This window comes from Sebastes umbrosus, chromosome 22 (genome assembly GCF_015220745.1).
Source record: "Sebastes umbrosus isolate fSebUmb1 chromosome 22, fSebUmb1.pri, whole genome shotgun sequence".
Classification (NCBI taxonomy): Eukaryota; Metazoa; Chordata; class Actinopteri; order Perciformes; family Sebastidae; genus Sebastes; species Sebastes umbrosus.
This window is the reverse complement of record NC_051290.1, coordinates 6,870,742-6,891,436: the sequence shown is the minus strand read 5'-3', so window position 1 is coordinate 6,891,436 and position 20,695 is coordinate 6,870,742. Positions and strand designations below refer to the sequence as shown.

The following is a 20,695-nucleotide window of genomic DNA, read 5'->3' as shown; positions in this document are numbered from 1 at the left end:
AAAGCATCGCCGGTTTGTTCCACAGAACCATTTGAGAAGCCGTCATTGGAATCAGTTTGGAAAAGGGCGGGCACTTTCAAATGATACTTGGCAGGTGATTGGATGAACCATCTGTCAATCAAACTCTTGCAAAAGCCTTCAGTGGCGTTCTTTGCTTCTTCTTTCAATGAAGAAATACTCTCCAGTTCTGATATAACTGATGCTATGGCGGCATCTACAATACCTCTTTAGGAGCCGCCATTGTTGTTTTGAATGAACAGTCGCCTCTCTGTGCTGCGTCACACACACCTAAACAATGCCTAAATACCTAAGTACAACCCAACAAAGCCGCTGGCATGGCTGTAGACTTGCATGCCTCATTGACCCCCAACGGTCCTTGAGGGAGTTCCAGGAGGTCCCCAGAAAAATGGGGAATAGCTTATTTTCACAATTTAATTCATTATAGAAGTAAACCCAATGTGCGTAAGAGTCATAAGAGTGACTATTCTGATCACTTCCTCCTCTGCTGTAATTGGCAGTTAGTATTCTGGTATTAATCATATCTAACAACCAACATCTTTTCAGATAGAGGTCCCTGAAGCAAAATCTTATCAAATGGGGGTCCGGGACCTAAAGTATGTCAATTTAGGGGTCCTTGACGCGAAAAAAGATTGAGAACCACTGGCCAATTCTCACACCAAGTTTGCCTTTGACCTTGAAATTGTCCTAATTTCCCCCTGAATTTAATCTGTACTACATCCATCTCCCCATGCTGTCTGTTTAAGAAAACACCCCACATATCTCTCTAGATCTTGATACCATCACTGCACTGTGCATCACCCTGCTAATCACCCAGGAGAAACCCAACCACGCGTAGACACACACTGCTGGTAATGCCATTATGTAACAAGTCATCAGATGCTTTGATTAAAATATGAAGCTCATTTGCGCGGCACGCTACGGTGCACTGAAAATGGTGTGAGAAACAAAGTTTTACTCGATGTGTGGCGTGCACGCCACAACTTCCACAACTCTCAGAGGAAGTGAAGAAAGTTCTAATGAACAGAATGGAGGCGGCGGAGGCGGAGGCGGAGGCGGAGGCGGCGGAGGCCACAGAGCTGAGTCCTGTGCTGCAGAGAGAGAGATTGTCCGCTTTGCTCGACTGGGTGTTGTATCTCCACAAGACAACGGGTCAGCTCGCTCCCTCTCTCTCTGTCTTCCTCGGTCCGCTGTGGCTCTTTAAGTATTTAGAGCTGCTCGCCGTTTCTTCCTCTCCTCTCTTCTGTCGGTTTGAGTGGGTCTAATGCTCCGTCCCTTGTCAGCTTTCTTTCTGTTTTTTCATCCCTTCCTTTCATTTCCTCTCATGTCTTCTTCCCTTCATCAGCATATTTCTGTCTCTGGACATAATGTCAGCGTCTCCTCTTGTCTCCTTGCTTCTCGTTCCCTTTCTTTTTTTATTTATTTCAAATCTGTGTTATCCTGTCCCTACATGTCATGTCCTGTCTCCTCAAAATGAACCCTTCCTGTTTCTAACCTATGCGTCTAGACTTCCTGTCTGCGTGTGTTTGTGCACACACAAATGAATATTCATGGTTGTGTCTGATACACATTACGGAGGGTGATGGACTGTAGTTGTGAGGAGAGTGACTGTTTCACAGATGGAGCAACATGCTGTTCAGCTCATACAGTAGACTCAGCAGCAGGAGCGCACACACATGAACACACACATGTATACACGCGGCACTGCAGATGAGAGGAAAAGGGCTGCTTCTTGATCCGTGAATTGTTTCAGAGATTGCCAGAGAGCCTTCTGAGCACACTCACTTTCATTTAGCTTAAAAGAGAGGTTTTAGGGGAGCAGCGGCTCGCCTTAATTGGCTCGATTCTTTAGGTGTGTCGACCCCTTTGTTCTGAAGTGTGTGTTTTTACATGAGAGCACATCCACAGAGGGAGCAAGGATACCAAGTGTACGAGTATTTCTACATGCTGCTCTACAAAGGCAAAGAACAGAAGCTACCCAAGCACTTGAAGTTGAGAACAAAAGGTGTACAGTAGCAAAAGTTTTGAGGCATTTTACCCCCAAAGCACCACTGTCACATACCATGGTATAACAAACTGAATAACTATGTTGAATCATCAAAAAAACAAAACATTTTATATACAGAAAACAGGTAGGTAAAAGTACTTTAAGCATTAGCCTCTTGCCACGAACAGTAATCACCAGTTTAACACTTAAAGGAACAGTGTTTGAGGGATCTATTGGCAGAAATGGAATATAACATTAATAAGTATGTTTTCTTTAGCATATAATCATCTGAAAATATGAATTGTTGTGTTTTTGTTTTCTTAGAATGAGCCGTTTATATCTACATACGGAGAGGGTCCTTTACTCGGAGGTCGTTGCAAAAACTTGCAAAAACTCCCGCGAGACTCGCTGCCCAACGACCCATCCTGACCTTAACCATTCAAGGTCAATGCATAACCTTTACCATCTTGTGAGAGTTTCGCAATTTGCGTGTTACCCTCTAGACGCGATCCTTCACGGAGCCGGCCGCCATGTTTCTACAGTAATCCAGAACGGACAAACCAAACACTGGCTCTAGATATAGTCATTCAAGTTTTCACCGTAGTTCTTCTACACGCTTGGCACACGGGAGAAGATTCAGTTGGTTGCAATCTGCAACCTCACCGCTAGATGGCGCCAAATCGCACACAATGCACCTTTAAACTGGTAAACTGTTTGATTTTTCTCGAAAGTTCCACTACATCCAGTGGTGTAGTGGAGGGTATACACAGGTATACGGGGTATAACCACCTCTTTTTCTGGCGGTTTAAAGTATACCCACCTATTAGCCAAAAAGCCATTCGAATATATAGTAGAGTATATCCACTTCCCTATCTCGGCAACCTACCCATCTACCTAGTAGTACGCCCATCTCATCAACGACCACTACACCACTGACTACATCTGACTAAGTTTCTGAGAAAGCAATCAAACATTGATGCCTCACATCAGCCAATGTTCAAGGTAATTAATAGCAAATGTATTGATTATAGTCCTATATCAACCATGCACCAGTATTTTTTAACCATACACAACCTATTCTAGGTAAATGTAGCTTTAGTTAAGCTGTAGCTCAGGCTACTCTTGGCTGTCAACCATCTTAAGGTGTCCAATCATATGAACGCTTGCAAGTCTTTCACAATCTTTCCATCACTACCCTCAGTCATGACATGAGCGTACTTTACCATACTTAAACTTGCTCTCTTTGGTTAGCTGCCTATAAATAGGTTGTCTCAGATGAAATGCTAACTGCACAGCTAGAGTGCAATTACAGCAGTTTGGCTTTAGCTCCATTTGTTACCCCAAACTTTACACACTTTTCTCCGAAATTACACATCTCTGTGGAATATATTTAACGTGGTAAAATGTAATCCATTCTGTAATTACTGTGTTTTGTTGCTGCTTTGTAGACCAGCATGCACTCAAATGTTGGCCAGAAGCTCTGTTTAAGGGATTTCTCAACGTTTCCTTAATGAGACAAGATGAGTAAGAACACGCTCTCATCCACAACAAGGCTTTTAACGACGTAATAGACCAATACATTTTGGGGCTCTAAAAGAGGGCCAGCAAGCTGTCAACTGAAGTGGGTGAACGTAATTATAACTACTATTTCCTTGTGTGATTTGTGAAAATCTAACAACACTGCAGACAGTGGAAGGACACTTTGAAAAATTCGATTTTTCTAATTTTTTAAACCGAAAGTAATGAATCATGAGTTGGCCTTATTAAAGCGGCAGAACGTTGACATGGCTGCCAACACCTGAGACTGTCTGATACACAGTCACAGCAGCTGCTCTGTATGGATTCAGCTCTGTCTCACACAATCATTTCTCAAACATGAGTAAAAGGATTTGATTGGAACTTCTTTGTGGGACTCATGTTGAGTCCTTTCCTGTTTAATTCAGTGTCTTGTCCTTTTGTAATGAAGGTCCTCTTTCATTAAATAGCTCCTCTGTCCTGCATCCTTTTTGTCCTTTGTCATTCGTTTGTCTCAGCTGTCTGAATGGCCAAATCACATTGGTAAACATTCAATGCAAGCATTCGGTACTTCATCATATGTTTCTTTTTCACAATCCTGATAGCTGATTGTCTCTCTAAGTTGCCACAGGCAGGAAAAACAACCTTGACCAGGCACCATTACACCTTCACCTCGCAGTAAATATGTAATGTCACAGACACAGGCTTTGCTAAAATGAATGGTGACAGAGGGGAGTGGAATATTTATGACAGGAAAATGACGAATGAGTCCTGCCAAACCTAAAGAAGCTCTTAAAGGAATAGTGTGTAACATTTTGGGGGATCTATTTCGCAGAAATTGAATATAATAGTATGTTTTCATTAGTGAATAATCACCTGAAACTAAGAATCATTCAGTCCAACATCAGTCCACCATGTTGCTCCGCCATGTTCTCTACAGTAGCCCAGAACGGACAAACCAAACTCTTTCTCTAGATAGAGCCTTTAACGTTTTTTACGTTGGCCAGTTCTCCGACATGCTTGGCAAGTTTCAGTTGGTTGCAATCTGCAACCTCACCGATGCTTTTTTCGTGTTTTTACGTTACCTGAATGCCATTGTAGTTCTCCGACACGCTCGTGAAACTGTGGTAACGTGAGCCGCAAAGTGCAAATCGAATGGCTTTACCATGGTTTTGCAATCGGCGGCTCACGTTACTGCAATCTTGGAACGGGAGGAGTGAGCCGAGGGGTACTCAGTTGGTTGCAATCTGCAACTGCACCACTAGATGTCGCCAAATCCTGCACACTGTACCTTTAGTAGCACACAATGTTGATTCGATGCAAAAGAGCTGTGCTGTGTTTGTCTGCAAGTACAAATAAGTGTGTTGTTATTGAAACTGTTTTGAATTTTTTTAATTAAATAGAAGAGTTCATAAATTTTTAAAACTGCATTTTTAAACAAGCTGATTATTCATAACAGCTTCTAGCAACAAGTTCGATGTCACTTTATTTAGTTGGGAAGACTAATGGCAAAAATAGCATGTCACGCCTTGCACCTCTCTCTTTAACTGAAGCTTACAGCACCTATACTCACATTAATTGTCATTTTGGTTCCAGTCTGCAGCCCTGAGCTGTGTACAGCACAGTGCGACTTTGTTCATTGAATCTTTAATGTGTTTCTGTGGGCCTCTGTCTTGTTACTTGTCTTGTATTGCAGACAGAAATGAGTGGAGGAATGCCTTACTGCACTCACATAATCACTTTGTGTGCGTGAAAACAGGGTGTCTTGTCCTTGCACAGCTGCAAATTAGAGAGACAATTTGATGGGACTGGATGAACGATACTGAAAAGTCAACATAGTACATTGTTAACTGGATTTTTTCATTTTTATAATAAGCAATAAACCTCCACCCAGAGGCCTCTCCACCTCTTGTGTGGAGTTTATTCTGTACCTTGGAGTAATGTGGTGTTATTTGTGCTAGTGGCACTGTGAGGCTGGCAAGTTTTGTCCTGGGTAAGACTACAGCTGGGCTCCACAAACCCAGCTGCATCTGGCTCCACCTGGCTGGCTGGGGGGCTTTTGGATGGCAGGCCATTTCACTGCTGCATGCTGGATGGCTGGATGGTGTTTGGACTGACTGCTTGGATGGTTGTATGATTAGCTGTAGCTGGAGGTAATCCTACAGAGGTTCAGCTCTTGGCATTATTCTTTGACCCTATACTTTTCAGAGGACCAGGTGTCCAATAAGGATAATAAATGACTTTTCATCGTTTTCAGTGGTGTAGCTGAAGTTCAATGACAGAATAACTCCTCTCGGTTTACCTCATACCTGTGCAAAAAAATAAAAAAAAATTGTAAACTCTCATCTCTTGGCCTTTGTGTCTGCTGCTGTGAGGAATTACCGTTTGCTGAATAACTCAGTGTGTATGTGTAGGGATGCAGCCAGGTGCTGTAGAGTCTGATTGCAGCCGTGGGGGCGGGTTCCTGTCGAGCATGACAGGAACGCCCTCGTAGATCATTGGTTTACGTAGAACAGGAACGCCCAGTAGCTACTGACCTTAACAGAAACCAAAGCAGAAAAAGGAAGCGTTCTTTTAACCCATAAAACGATGCAGTAAATGGTACACTTCCTGTGATTGGTTCGAATGGTGTTCATACCGGAGATGAACCGCTCCAGAGTTCCACTTGACAGGCGGACCGAGACTACCCCTTCGATAATGTATATGTCCTGAGCAAATGTCTGTATATATATACGGCAAGGGGCCAAAGGGGGCGCTCGAGCTTCCCATAAAAAGGCCTAAGCATCCCCTGAAAATGCCCTTTCATTGAAAATAAATTAATAAAAAACGTTTTTTTTATTTTTTTTTAAATCAAACGTTTATATGAAAGTGAATACAACAAGAATAAATAATATTTAACTAACATGCTAATGTATTATTTAATCTTATTGTATTCAATTTCATGTAAATGTTTGATTTAAAAAAAAAAAATCAAATAGTGATACAAGCACCAAATTGGATTTAGAGCAAGATTAAATAATATTTAACCATAAATATGATAATTGTAGTACTTTCATGCAAAGCCGACGCCCAGTTTATCCCATCTTCTGATTGGTTGCTCAAAGCTCCTACGTCACAGACAGACGTTTGTTTGGATGAATTAGCTGCAACAGTGACTAAAGACACACCTGAGAGGCAGGTGTGGTGATGAGAATCAGCTAGTTAGTTAGCTAGCATCACCTGGCTCTGCTGGCAACTATGGCAACTAAAGAAGTGGACATTGAGGCTGTGGCTCTTCTGAGACAGGTGATGACATGTTTCTTTAAATTATACTAATACCTGTTAACATTAGCTGTCAATTAAGGACCCTAATGTTACTGTTTGGACTATTTCTGTGTTGTGTCATTGTTAATGTGTAAAAAACTGACAATAACCTGATATTTTCAGGTGGAATTTCATTTCATTCTCACTGTGCAATATCATTTTCCACTTGTGCAATTTTGTTAATAGTCTGTTTATTGTCAATACTGTATATACTGCTCCTATTTTTATACTTCCTTCTATTTAAATGGTTCATATTTTGTTACACTTTGTTTAGCTCTTGTTTTACTGTGTTAGCTGATGCATCTTGTTTTCTGCACTATCCCCTTTGCTGCTGCAAATTTCCCCACTGCAGGACTATTGAAGGAATATCTTATCTTATCTTATCTTATCTTATAAGTCCTGTGGTTACTAGTGCAGTTTGACCAGGTGTTGTGATGCTTGTCTTGTGAAAGTGGTTCTTATGTGCTGGCTGCAACTTATATAACATTTTTTATAGCACATATAATTAATGATGGTATTAATGTTGTGAGCCTAACTCAGGGGTCAGCAACCTTTACTATCAAAAGAGACATTTTAGTCAAAATAAAAATATAAAAATCTGTCTGGAGATGCAAAACATTTGAGCATTGTGATGAAGGTAACACAGTTTATAGTCTAAATATATAGTATATAAGTCTAATGCAGTGAGGGCCAAAGTGCAAATGTTTGACGGAGTATTAGGGCCACATTGAGGGAAAAAACATCTGAGATTTCCAGAATAAAGTCATAACTTTACGAGAAAAAGTCATAATATTACAAGAATAAATAGGTCATAACTTTACGAGAATAAAGCCATAACTTTATGAGAAAAAAAGTCATAATATTACGAGAATAAAGTCATAACTCTACGGGAAAAAAAAGAAAATAACTCGTAAAATGACTACTTTATAATATTTACTTTATTCTCATAATATTACAACTTTTTTCACATAAACTTGTGACTTTATTCTCATGAAACTGTAAAGTAGCTTTGTGTATAAATGTAGGCCTATGCGGTTTTGAATTTTATCAAATTATTCTGATTGCATATTTGGTTTGTAGAAGATTCAACAAAACTACTCAGGGGCAACTGCCTGCAAATATTCACAGTTTCACTAGGAAATATTATTTGGGAATGTATTAGAAATGAATCCCCCCAAATTATCACACAACCTGCAGGTGGAGGATCAGTATTGTACAATATCATGTCCGTTAAATTCATGAGAAATTGTCAACATAATCAACTCTGTAGAATAGTGGTAAAACATGCTAAGCACACATAAGCATTCTGCTCCAGTCTCAGTTGCTGTCACCGGTTTAATTTGCAGCATCTAGGGAGAACAAAGCAGTGGATACCTGCATTATGTGTTCATGAAAGTCTCCCACAGAAAAGCCCTCTATATCAATCCTAATTTGGAGCCCATTTGTCTCAGTCTGGTGCCGGTCAACAGGCGCTGACTGACACAGAGGGATGCTGCATTATTGCATTATTTGAGGCAGCACAGCGCAGCTGAGGCATAGTTTACCAGCGTCTAATCCACAGCTGTATCGAGGGATTTAGAGGTGAGCGGGGGGTAACACACAGATGGAGCAACACCTACAAACACACACACACACGAGACAGACACAAACTCAGTTCAACACAGTTCATAAAACAGGCAAATGACAAACATGCACTTTCCAACCTCTGGTATCAGCTTTGACATGGCTCCATTTGTGGTTTTATAGATGCACCGCGTGTGTTTTCTATCTTTATTGGGTGTATTTATCTCTGGCGGGACGTAGGCCGACATAGAAAGCCATAATGTATTAGCGCCCTCGGCTCGCAATTGCTGATGTCGAGATGACAAATCCTGAGCTATATGTCATATAGCTCTGCCTCCGCTGTGCAATTTTTCTCTATACAGCGTGAAGGCTTGAATGTATATGATAAAGACGCACTCCTTGATTTTTGTGCGTGTCCATCAGACATCATCCCCTAATTCCTATCTTCACTTTGTATATCATGTGAGGCTGCAGTCTCCCACACGTCCTGCTGCCCTCATCTCTTCTTCTATCCTTCTATCGACACTCATCTACCCCTCCTCCAGCCTGCTTTGCTCCACAGTAGGAACAGATATGAAACAGGAAGGATAACCGATAACCAAGCGTTGATGCATGCATTTTTTCGAAGTACTGTTTTCCATTTTGACTTTCCAATAACAGAACTCTAATTAAATGTTTGAATAATAGAATAATAGTCTAAACAGATTTCATAGAGCTCTAAACGGGGTGGAGGAAGGAGGCGGAGAGAGAAAGAAGTGGGGAAAAAACAGCCTTAATCAGGGTTATTGGAGCCAGAAATAACAAATGAGCCAACACGCCTTTACATAATGAGCCCTAGATTAGACTGAGAGACAAAACAGGACCAGTCACCTCTGGAGTGTCAGAGAGAGAAATAAAGAGGGTTACGTGAGGAGTGACGATGGGAAGGTGGACGACCAGGAGATGAGTAATATGAAGAGGAGGAGAGAGGTTAGGATGGGTTACGTGTGGAGAGGAGGAAGATGAAGACACAAAGAGAAGGATGATGATTGATGAATATTTTTTAGTTATTATAGGAATGTGGTAAAGTACACATTTCAAAGCAAATACTGTAAGCTCCATTTGGTTTTCATTAATTCATTTTTAGACAACCTAATGATTACCAATAGCAATGCTGGTTGTTTGTTTGATCTGTCTGTCTGGTAGTCATCATCATCATCACGATCATAAGCGCCTGAGTAATGGAGCAAGTAGAGCAGCTGCACCTTCATTATCAGACTTGGGGAGAGCAAACGTGTGTTTTTGCATCCTCACTTTTTGATTATACCACTTTGCTATTTGTCAACATTTGAGCTAGTTCAAAAATAGTGATATCTGTCCGTTTCATACGTAGTCGTCTATATGAGAGAAAGAATGAATGTTGAAAAAAGAATGACATTAGAAATTGCATTTCCTGTCCTAAAGGCGTTTTCTCATGAACTCCAGACACACCTCGCCCGGACCTTACCATGCTTTGTGGGTGTGACTTTGTTTGCTGTGTCATCACCATTCACATCTATACAACCAATATGATTCTGATTAAATTGTTTACTAGAGCACAAAGTTCTTCACAGATCTAGCCTCTTAGTTGTGCTCTCAAAGTGCACCAGATTGATGCAATATAAACTGAGTTTTATAGTGAAAGAGCAGCTTTATTGGTCACGATTGAAGGCTCTACGTGGCAGGAAATGGCACCTTCAGGTGTTAATTAAATGAAACATTTCCTGCCATACCTCCCCTCGTCTGTCACTAATCTTGCAACCCAGACTTTCAACTACAACTAGGCGCCCATGATCACGATCACATTAAATTTAATGCAGCCATTCATGGTCTCCATAGGAATAAAACCTGAAGACGCTAACATGCACAAAGCAAACACGAGCATGCTAAAATGTTACCATGTTAATTGTTAATATCATTATATATGCATATATCATTAACTCAAGTTCAATATAAGTTATGCATAATCTTTCTTTGTTAATGCTGCATGTGTTTTTATAGTTAGTGTAGTGTTAAAGGTCCCCCTACAGAACCCTTGTGAATTGAATTGAACTCGGTGAGACGTGCAGACAGAACTGGGCCAGTCAGTGTGGGTGAGGAGATGGATGGAGGGTGGATGGATGGATGGAGGGGTGGAGTGGAGGAAGCGGAGGGCGGGGTGGAAAACAATGCTGTGGCTGCCCCCGTGTCCGGCGAGGCCCGATCATGGTGTCACCCTCGGAGGCATTTGCCGATGGAAACTGACACGTTCAGAAAACAGATTTCATGTCCAGCCACCCGTGGATGGCATTGGCGCACATGTGCACGGACACACAAGCACTCAAGCTGACTCAGTGCATATCTTTCCTTCTCTGTTTGTCTCTCTGTCTGTCTCTCTCTGTCTTGGCCAGTGTTGTCCGTCTCCTTGGCGGCTCTGTTCTCCCTCCTGGCACGCTCTGTACCACATCTTGGCTCGCCTGTGCCCGAGTGATGTCTTCATCGCAATCGACCAGCGTCTGTTTCTCTACACCCCCCTAAACCAAATCTCGCCTCCGTACCAGTTTCCATCCTCCCGCTTGCTTGTTGAAACTGTGTCCTTTTTAAGCTGCCAGGCTTTTTTCCCACCGTCTAGTGGACTGTCTGCCTCAGCGCCGGCCCAATGTGTGATTTAAGAGGCGGAGATTGTTGGGCAACTTCCAGACTGGGTGTTTTTTTGTAGTGAGGGAGAGGGCGAGGGATGCCCTTGGGTTGGGGAGTTTGGAAAGATAGCAATGGTGCAGTAAGAGGACAGGACAAGGAAGGTGAGGGAGATAATTACGTTATTTAACAGCTCAGGAAACTGCAATACGGTAGTGATAGGTGATTGAGTGCATGTGTATGTGTGTGTGTGTGATTGTGTGTGCGAAGGGGAAATCCTGCAGGGTTTTCTCTTCTCGTTGCCTGCCTGCTAGGCCAGCAGAAACGAGGAGGGAGAGACCAGTCGCAGGTCTGCCTACAATCACAGAATATCATTTTACATTTGCCTTCTCAGGGGAACGCTGGCTGCTCCGGGGGCTGAGGCACTGTTGCTCTGCTGTCATCACAGTTTAATTCAAACCTTGTATCACAAACAGAAGGGGAATTATTCTTTCGTTTTTTACAGCCGTGTGGGCAGTTTATCACTGGAACTGATTTTTCACCACTGTTGCTAATAGAATATAACCAGCTGGGTACTAATGGCACATTGTGATTTCGTTTCTGATGTTTTAACCTGATAATCAGACTTCCATTTAATTTTTCTAACATTGTGTTAACCCTCTGAGACCCACAATAGACCCATTTTTGTCTTTTTTAGGGGGAGATAGCAGGTCAACAGTAGATGTCACATAGAAGTGGTGTACATCATCTGAAAGCTGAGACAGCACAGATTTGGTGCTAAGTTTAATCATTTTTTACCAATTGAGAATTGTTAAAAATGATCAATAATCCCTCCAAAATACCACATTAAGACACCAAGATCTTGAGGCACACCATAGAAAAAGCCATGCTGTGATTTGGTATCAAAACCTTTTGACATTTGCAATTGGATGGCGAGCACTTCTGTTGTGTAAACTGCTCAGAAACGCCCTTATTGTCAATCTAGCTAGGAAAGCCATCCATCCTCTGAATGATCTAGGTCTCTAGTTTGTGGCTGTAAAGTTTCATGAGGCTGTGATTATCCTAGAGGTCACCACAGGTCATTTTATACAGTGAGGTCAAATTTAAAAGAAATGGTCTCACTACAATGAAATGGCTCCTATGGGGACTAACATCATCACACATGAATACAGTTGGGCTCATTGGATCCACAAGAGTCTCAGCTTTACAGTGATACCAAATTTATGTAATTCAAGACGCATGACAAGTTGGTACCAATGATTTAGTTTTTTCTAGTTTCATATGATATCTGTAGCTTCACTCTAGCCCTCAAACTGAACCCACTAGAGCCTCTGAAAGACAATAAAGTCACGATCCTCACCCTCGATCCCTCAGGTCTCAGAGGGTTAATGCTAACCGTTTTCCTCATCATTTTTCTTGCCATTTTTTGTCTGGCACTGGCACAGGAAGATGACGTCCCCATACTTTATCCTGCCAGCAAAGCTTTAATTGGATTGGTTGTTTTTCCAACAGTGGAAACTGTTGTCAATGAGCACAAGTAGACCAAAAGTAAAGGGGAGAGAATCAGATGTTTTTAGAATCAGAATCAGCTTTATTTGCCGAGCACATACATTCAAGGAGTTTGACTCTGGTTTTATGCATCTCTCTAAATGTACTTAGCTTACATATATTTCATTGATTGAGGAGAAATCAATGTTTAGACCACAGTGCTAAAACTTGTTGATCATTATGGCTACATAGTTCATAATAAATGAGTTGTGTGATTAGCATGCTGAAAGTCAAATATGTAATAATTAAAAGAAAAATGTCTTAGTTTAAAAAATACCCCATCATCAAAATTTGTGTGTGTGTTGACACTGTAATAATATCGTTGCGACTTATGTAAACTCATTATTGGGGAAAAATGAAAATATTATTGTAATGTGCAGCAGTTTAGAGCTGCACAATTAATATTGAAATTGCAATATTGCGTCAAATTGCATGAGACGCAATATTTGTTAACGGTGAAATGTGTATCAAAATACCATTTTGAATGAAATATTGTGGTGCTGTAGAGATGGCTTACACATTATATTCTACAGACTTAACAAAACATCTTTGTTTGGAACGGATCCCCAGAAACATCACACCATACTCATATTAATGTTTTTCAATGAAAATGAGAATAATGATTTAAAAATGACCCTTCCCTCTAATATCGCAAATCATATCGAAATCAGTCAAAAATAATCGCAATTAGGTATTTTTAAAAAAAATCATTCAGCCCTAACTCTGTCTGACTAGTGATGGATGGAAGGGAGCTTTAAGGCTTTTGGCTTGTTGTGATTCAGTGATGTAGTTTCACCGTGTCTCTACATCTTTGGCCAAAGGCTGATGGGAATCTTGCCACGCTGCCAGCTTATCCCCGGTGTTATTCTGCCAGATTTTAACAGAGGCCAACAGAGAAGGTATAGAGATGTCAAATGAAGTCATCAAAAGGAAATACCAGCACTCTCAGAAGATTAAACTGCAGGCTAAATGTGATGCTGGTATTGCCTCATGCAGTTGCTGGCTCAAGCCCCCCCCCTGTTGTGTTTTACTTTTCATCACGGTCAAAATTTCAGGCTTTACTTTTTGCATTATTAAAAATGACGTTTTCTCTTGAAGCTGAGGTTTTAGCTGTGTAGCTGATTTGTAATGAAGATTTACACAAATTAAGTTTGAAACATCTCTTTCGTGGTCCATCTCACTCAAGGCTACTGGTTATCAACCACATCTCGTAGTTTTCATCATCAGATGGAGTTTGCTCAGTTGCCATTATTTGACCGAAGTGTGAACTCATTGCTGGATATAATTCTGCGTAAAGGATACATTTTGATCACTATATCCCTGATCACTATAAGCAGTTACTATGACCTGGATCTTATTTTTATAGTAGTTTTGGCCATCTTTTATATATGTAAAAAAGGACTAAGATTCTACAGCCTTGCTGCTCTGTGAGGCTTCGGCACGACGGTGCTGTGAGCAAATGCTAATGTCAACATGCTCACAATGACAACACTACCATGCTGACGTTAAGTTGATGTAATGTTTACAATGTTCTCCATCATGGTTTAGCATGTTCGCATCCATCCTTCCATCCATCTATCTTCTGCTTATGTGCCCGACCACCGTGTAACACCGGTAACACCGACTACCACGACAAGCCTATTTGGAAGAAAAAATGAAGATGAATTCTAAAATTATTACCAAAACTGTCACTTGTAAACATCCATCATAGACGTCTTGGTTCAACTTTGACCTTGCTGTGCCTGCACACAGTTTTGCTATGAAATTGGAAACTATCATAAAAATTTTGGGTGCAAACACTTTTGGTTTAACCTCCAAATGAGGTGTCTCAGATAATCTGACCAAGCTTGTTTACAACCTGTCTGATCTGACTTCTAGTTCTTTGCTCTGTTGGACTTGATTGCATACTGTACATGCAGTGTATGTGATGAGAATGTGTTTGTGTGACTGACTGATGTATGTGACGGCAGTGACGCAAGGTCCCGCCTGACTCAGACGGTGTCACGGCATCTATACGTCCTTGTCATAGCAGCAAGCACAGCACCGACAACCTCGCTTAGTTTGTCTCTTTAAGCCAACATCACATCAGAGAAGGTGGGGTGGGATGGAAGAGTTGGAGGGGTTAGGGGGGGCGCCCGGCTCTGACCCGGCCCAGCTCAGCCTGGCCCGGTCGGGAACAAGAGAAGTGATGAAAAGAATAGGGGAGACGGGGAGAGGAATCGACTTTGAGTCGCAGACATCGAAGGAGGAGGATCAGACTGACAGTGAGGGGGAGGAGAAAAGGGAGGGAGAAAGAAGAGCAAAGGGGAGGGTTTAGGGAAATAGATTTTGAGAGAGAGAGAGAGTGAGGGAGAGACAGAGAGAGCATGTGGAGCACGCTGCCAGCGCTCGCTCGCTAATGCACTGTGAACAGGGACAAGCAAGAGAGCGAGTCACACACACACACACACACACACATTCACATACGCACATGCTGCCTCTGTCACACACCCTCACACCTTCACACTGTGTCACATATACACACTCCCTCACACGTGTGCGCTGAGGCAGAGAGGTGCCTTGCTCGGGAGACACACTTTCTCCTCACACACACTCATGGACACACACTGTGCAGCTGGACTCAACAGAACCAGACCGGACTACTGTCACCCACCGGTGGAGACTCTCGCATGAGCGGCGGCACCACAGCGTCTACCGTAAGGCACGGCTACCTGGCAGCCCCCCCGTTCTCCTCTCCCTCTCTGTCTCCCTCCATTCATTCATTCATCCCTCGTTCTCCCAGCTGTGAAGGCGGCGTGCGTGGCTGAAGGACACAGCGCTGCGCTCTGCTGTGGTGTAGCGCGCTGTCGAGAGAGTTGGAGAGCCCGATCCGATAGAGGGGATAGATAGACTCACTGCACTCCCTCCCCTCCCTCTCGTTCTCTCTGTGTCCCCGTCTGTCTCTCCATCCCCGCGCTCTCTCGTTCATGAATGTCACCTCTATCTCTGGGAAATACTGGATTCATCAAGCCCCCTCTGTCTTTTTCCCCCTTCTTCTCTCAGGGTGCGGGTGAACGCAAAGGGGTGATGCCAGGAGAGCTTGAGAGACAGTGAGGGAACAAGCCGCACTCCGTCCAGCAGCGTCCATCCGCACCCCCCTTCGTCCTCGTCCCAGCTTGCAGAGCTGATACCTCAGGTCGGACACTTTTATTTCTACTTCTCTGACATTGTTTCGGATGGGGACATTTTACAGGTGAGGGACAGAAAGACAAAGGAGCAGTGTCACTCCTCTGTTATTTTTGGAGAGTTGACATTCAGGCGTTTTTCGTCCAGACGTCTGATCTGCAGGACTGAGCGGGTTACGAGGACTAAATGTGATTTTTTTTTTTTTTTTGGTGTCATCATGCAGCGGACGGTTCTGTGGTTGAATCCTTTCGGACGTGGTTGAGTCAAACTTCATTGGAGCTCCAGGAGGAATCTAAGGGTGCACTCGGACTGGGACAGAGGCACCAGGGCACATCGCTGGGCTACTGGTTTTTGGGTGGATAACATGACGTGTTCCAACAGAGGAACAGTGACGTATAAAATCTTCACCTGAACCTCACTCGCAACCAGAAAACAAGGACATTTAAAGGCTCGTCGATCCAAACCTCAACGAGCACCAATTTTCCGTTTTGGGTGGGCCTTGGAGGGATCCACCCGAAATATCCTCCACCTCTTTCTCTGCCTTTTTTCCCAGCTGCTTCGGTCCATCCTCAGAAGCACCCTCCTCCGCTCTGCACCCCTCCCTCAGCGGTGCTCCGTCGCCCTGGGTGAGCGGGCAGGGGGGTGGCCCACGGTACCCCCCGACACCTGGGCGCCACCGAGCCGCCTGAGGCTGGTGAGGCGGCGGCAGGGTCAAGATGGCCGCTCTCGCCAGCTCCCTCATTCGCCAGCGCAGGGAGGTCAAGGACCCCCAGGCGAACCGGCAGATCGCCAGCAAGCGCAAGCCCTGCCCAAAGAGCAACAAGTCGCTCTGCCAGAAGCAAATCCTCATATTAATATCGAAGGTTCGACTATGTGGCAGTCGAGGGAGAAAAATGGAAAAGAGACCAGGTGAGTTCCCCTCAGGCCTTCCTCTCAAACTCTCCAGTTCCTTCCTCTTTCCTACACCTTCACCCTCATCTTCTCTTCTTCTTTGCTCCGTTTTCTGCTTGTACTGGATAACTGGATTTTGATGGTTGACTTGCCAGACTACAGATTAATCCTCAACTGTAAAGCCTCAATAGAGAACATCCCCAGCCTGTAATTTCTAGTGCAGGACTTAATCAGAATCTGGGAAGCATCCCAGCACATCTTCCTGGTAGCTGCTCACAGCATGTCCTGTATTTATAACTGCACAGGAAATGGACAGAGTCGAATCCAGCTTAATGCACACAGATTTGTACCACTGACCAGAGGCACAACCTAGGCCCGTGTTGTGACTGCTGTGATGACTCTGTTGAGGAGCATGTCAACACATGCCATCACACGCTGGTAATCTGCAAGCACACAAGGAACTTGGCTCATACATACGCTGATTTACTGTGATATAAAAATGTCAAGAGGCGCCTCATTTGCAATTCTGGGGGGCCATTACTCTCCTCGTTTCTCCCTCAAGGCAAGTGAAACACAGTGCGGCCTAATTTGTCTTGTGTGTTTGCATGTTAAATGTAATTGCAAAATTATTCACTGAAGCTAAATGGGACTTTATTTGTCCGACGAGTGCGTCTGTGCTACATAAGACGATGTTTTTTTGACGTTACGAGCCAAAGATAAATTGGAGAATAATGATGGCAAAATTTTCCGATCCCTTTTCAGAGGCTCTGTGGTCTTGGTGAAACCTTTTGGATGTATTTGGAAGTACATTTCTAAATTTAGACAAGGAGAGGCAGGACGTAACAGTAAAACACACTCACACCAGTGGAGCCGGCCGTTTGTCTATGAACACAATGTACTTTTGTAGGTCAGACCACTTCGGTGCCAAGGTTTGATTTTATATTAATAGTATTAATAGGTTCATCATTTGTCTTCTACCAAAAGCTCTATAGAGAAAGTGATTGAATTGTAAATAATGAATAGTTGTTTTATTGTCCTTTGGATATAGTTTATCTTTGAAGACTCATGTCATTTTTTCTTTTTTGGAAGTCATATTTTCAAGATTCTTCTTTCAAGATTTTTTTTTTTTTTTTAAAGGCGTAGATTTTAGAAAGTCTTATGTATTATTTTTTGATTGAAAACTAGGGCTGGGACGATTCACCTATCTCCCGATTTGATACTATCACGATACTTGGGTGCCAATTCAATATGTATTGGGATTTTTAAGTATTGCGATTATACAAGTATTGCGATTTTAACTTTTTTAACACTAGACCATGGGAAAAAGTTGAATCATACACTTCTAGGGACTTTTACTATGGAAAATATCTAAATTAATATAATAAAAATGTTTAATTTTACAGCATGTATGTAGTCAGAGAGGTCCTGAAGTCAAATATATTTATATAAATATTTTTCCAGCAACCCAAAAATCTAAGAATAAAGATATTTCCCTCACAAATTAGTGGTATTTTCTTTCTAATTTATAAGGGACATGTAATGTTTTATACTTCTGGTGAATATAATCCAATCAATCTTATTTCTATATATGTATTTTGTATATACAGTTCCCTTTGTTAACACTTTATTTTGAAAACCGGACGTAGTCACACGTGAATACTTCCTGTAACTTTGCCATGGTCGTCTCTAGCTCTCCTCGTCCGCTCCATTCCCTTTATACATCCATGGTCAACTCCATTGGGGCTGTTTGAATGCATCTCACATAAATGTCAGTATATGGGTGCTCTACAGTTGTAGCGTCGGCCGATTTGACCCGGAGATGAGAATCACAGCTGGCTCAACCGCAACACGATAACGTTTCCTGTCCATGACAGAGTGAGCATGCAGCTTTAGCCGTGATGTCTAGCTCTGCTTTTCCTGCAATGTGTGAAACCCAAAGTGTTTCCATACTTTACTGGATGTGTAGTGTTTACTACTTACTTTGGATTTAAAATGTGAGGATGTGGGTCGTATCCACGCAGACCCTCCGCCGTCTTGTACTTTCTCGTTTCAGCTCGCAGCGGATTATTTTGGTTGACGTATACAGAACGGATGTGACGTCACGTTACTCAGACTACAACAATACAAAAAATGAATCGCGACACATAGGTGAATCGATTTTTTTTCCCTCTCACCCCTATTGAAAACTATATCAGTCTATTCCTCTGTCTACTTTCTATTTTTGAAGGTAAGCACTTTCCATAGATCTCGTGTATCTCCATGTGTGTGTTCCCTGAATGAGCTTCCCCTCACCTCAGCAGTCTGTGTGTTCCTCTCCCCACATCTACCTCCCTGCACTTCCATGCACATTACGCGTGTGTGTCCTTTTCCGCCCCGTGCAAGTGCGCTTGTGTGTGTGTTCGGCGATATTTATTACCTCGCTGTGCCAAGTTCATCATGGTAATTACGCGGGGAACCTCTAACGTGGGAAGCAGCATCTGCCATTGAGGCGGCTGCTCTCTATATTGTAATTACGGTAGTAAAGTATGTTGGACAGGTCGTGGCGGTGCCAGCACTTTGGGAAAAAGGCCACGCGTGCGCCATGTCCATTGTTTGAAACCATTTTCATCCCAATGGCTTCTCACTCTCTGATGGATTTATTATGGTAATCGTTGGGAAGAGGTGCGGAGGCTGTGGTTAGGGACGCATTACCGGCGTCACCATTACAGGTTGTGATTTACAGGGGTCTGTGTTAAGTACCGTGTGTGTGTCTTCATCATTCTCTACATGTGTGTATGTGTGTGGTCAGCATAGGGAGGACACTACTGACCCCTGGCCGTGTGTGTGTGTGTGTGTGTAGCCATGTGTGTATTCTCATCATTTCTCCCTCCTTCTCCGAGCTTCAGCCCGAGGCCACAGTTGACCTCTGGCTAGGAATAAACGACTAGAATATTCCTGAGCTGTAGCTTCCACCTCCTCCTCTTCCTCCTCTTCCTCCTCTTTCTCACCCTGGCAGCACATCAGAACAGCCTGCTTACAGCTTGCATTTGCCTCCAACCGGCTTCCATTGTTTCTACTGGCATCATTTAGCTGCTGTTGGTTTATTGTGCATCCCGTGGCTTATTGTCTCTCGCATTGTCTTGCATTTTGGTTGGTTCCCATTGTTTTCTGATGGTTTCCATTGTCACGTTGGCTTCCTCTTGACTCTGGTTACCTTCTCATGGCTTCTGGTGTTCTGTTATCAAGCACAGAACATAGACTGTATATAAAGATGGACGACCGCGTTTCCACTTCCTCCCACTTTACCGAAATGAAGCCAAAATATCCCGGATACGGGAGCTGCCAGCTTGAGATTTTGACGTCATTTGGAGGCAAAGTCTGCGCAGTAGTGATTGGACAGTGGAGCAGCGGCATCAAGGTCACCTGCCGAACCAATCGCGAGCCAAGCACGACAACAGCTTGTCAGCGAGTGAGAATTACAGCGGTAAATCATGATGGCTCAGCTGTGTTTTATAGCATCTCATAATGAATTAAAACCAAACTTGTCAGAAACATCAGCGTGATAAGAACTACCTAAAATGTCAGAAACCATCTTTGGGAAAGATGTATTTGACATGTACTTTTTAGTGTGGCTCATGTCCCATCTGCTAACATGGACGGGGCGGGATTTATGACCTATACTGCAGCCAGCCACCAGGGGGCGATCCAGATGTTTTCGCTTCACTTTTGGGGAGCTGTCTTGTCGTCTGTCTTTATATACAGTTTATGGCACCGAATCTCAATTTATTTTCACTTCTTATATGCACACATGTGAAAATAAAAAAACAAGGATGTTAAAATTTTAGTAAGAACCTCACTTATAAATAAGAATTCCACCTAGATTTCACTACAGACGACTGATAACAGCATGACATATTACAGCATCAGTGCTTGTACAGGCTTATAATTTATAATGCAAGATGAACACATTTTTACTGTAATACACAGAAACAAAGAGACAGTATTATGGATGCAGCGATTAACGATCATAATTATGTTTGCATCTGGCTTGAATGTCAAATGACAATCGACGACAACACGCGCAGTCACGCC

The 20,695-nt window shown here is 42.8% G+C and overlaps 1 protein-coding gene across 3 annotated transcripts in view; it reads left to right on the top strand.

The window, feature by feature from the left end:
* Positions 1-6,682: 6,682 nt before the first annotated feature.
* fgf11a (fibroblast growth factor 11a) overlaps positions 6,683-20,695 on the top strand; it is a 93,119-nt gene continuing 79,106 nt past the window's right edge. Inside the window, exons 1-3 of one of the 3 annotated variants that reach the window (XM_037757708.1) lie at positions 6,683-6,805; positions 15,611-15,743; positions 15,957-16,642. In XM_037757708.1, coding sequence (XP_037613636.1) covers positions 16,450-16,642 — 193 coding nt within the window. In that variant the 5' untranslated portion in view covers positions 6,683-6,805; positions 15,611-15,743; positions 15,957-16,449. Of the gene's footprint in view, positions 6,806-14,961; positions 15,265-15,610; positions 16,643-20,695 lie in introns of those variants that run through there. The other 2 variants (XM_037757706.1, XM_037757707.1) reach the window with 2 other exon arrangements.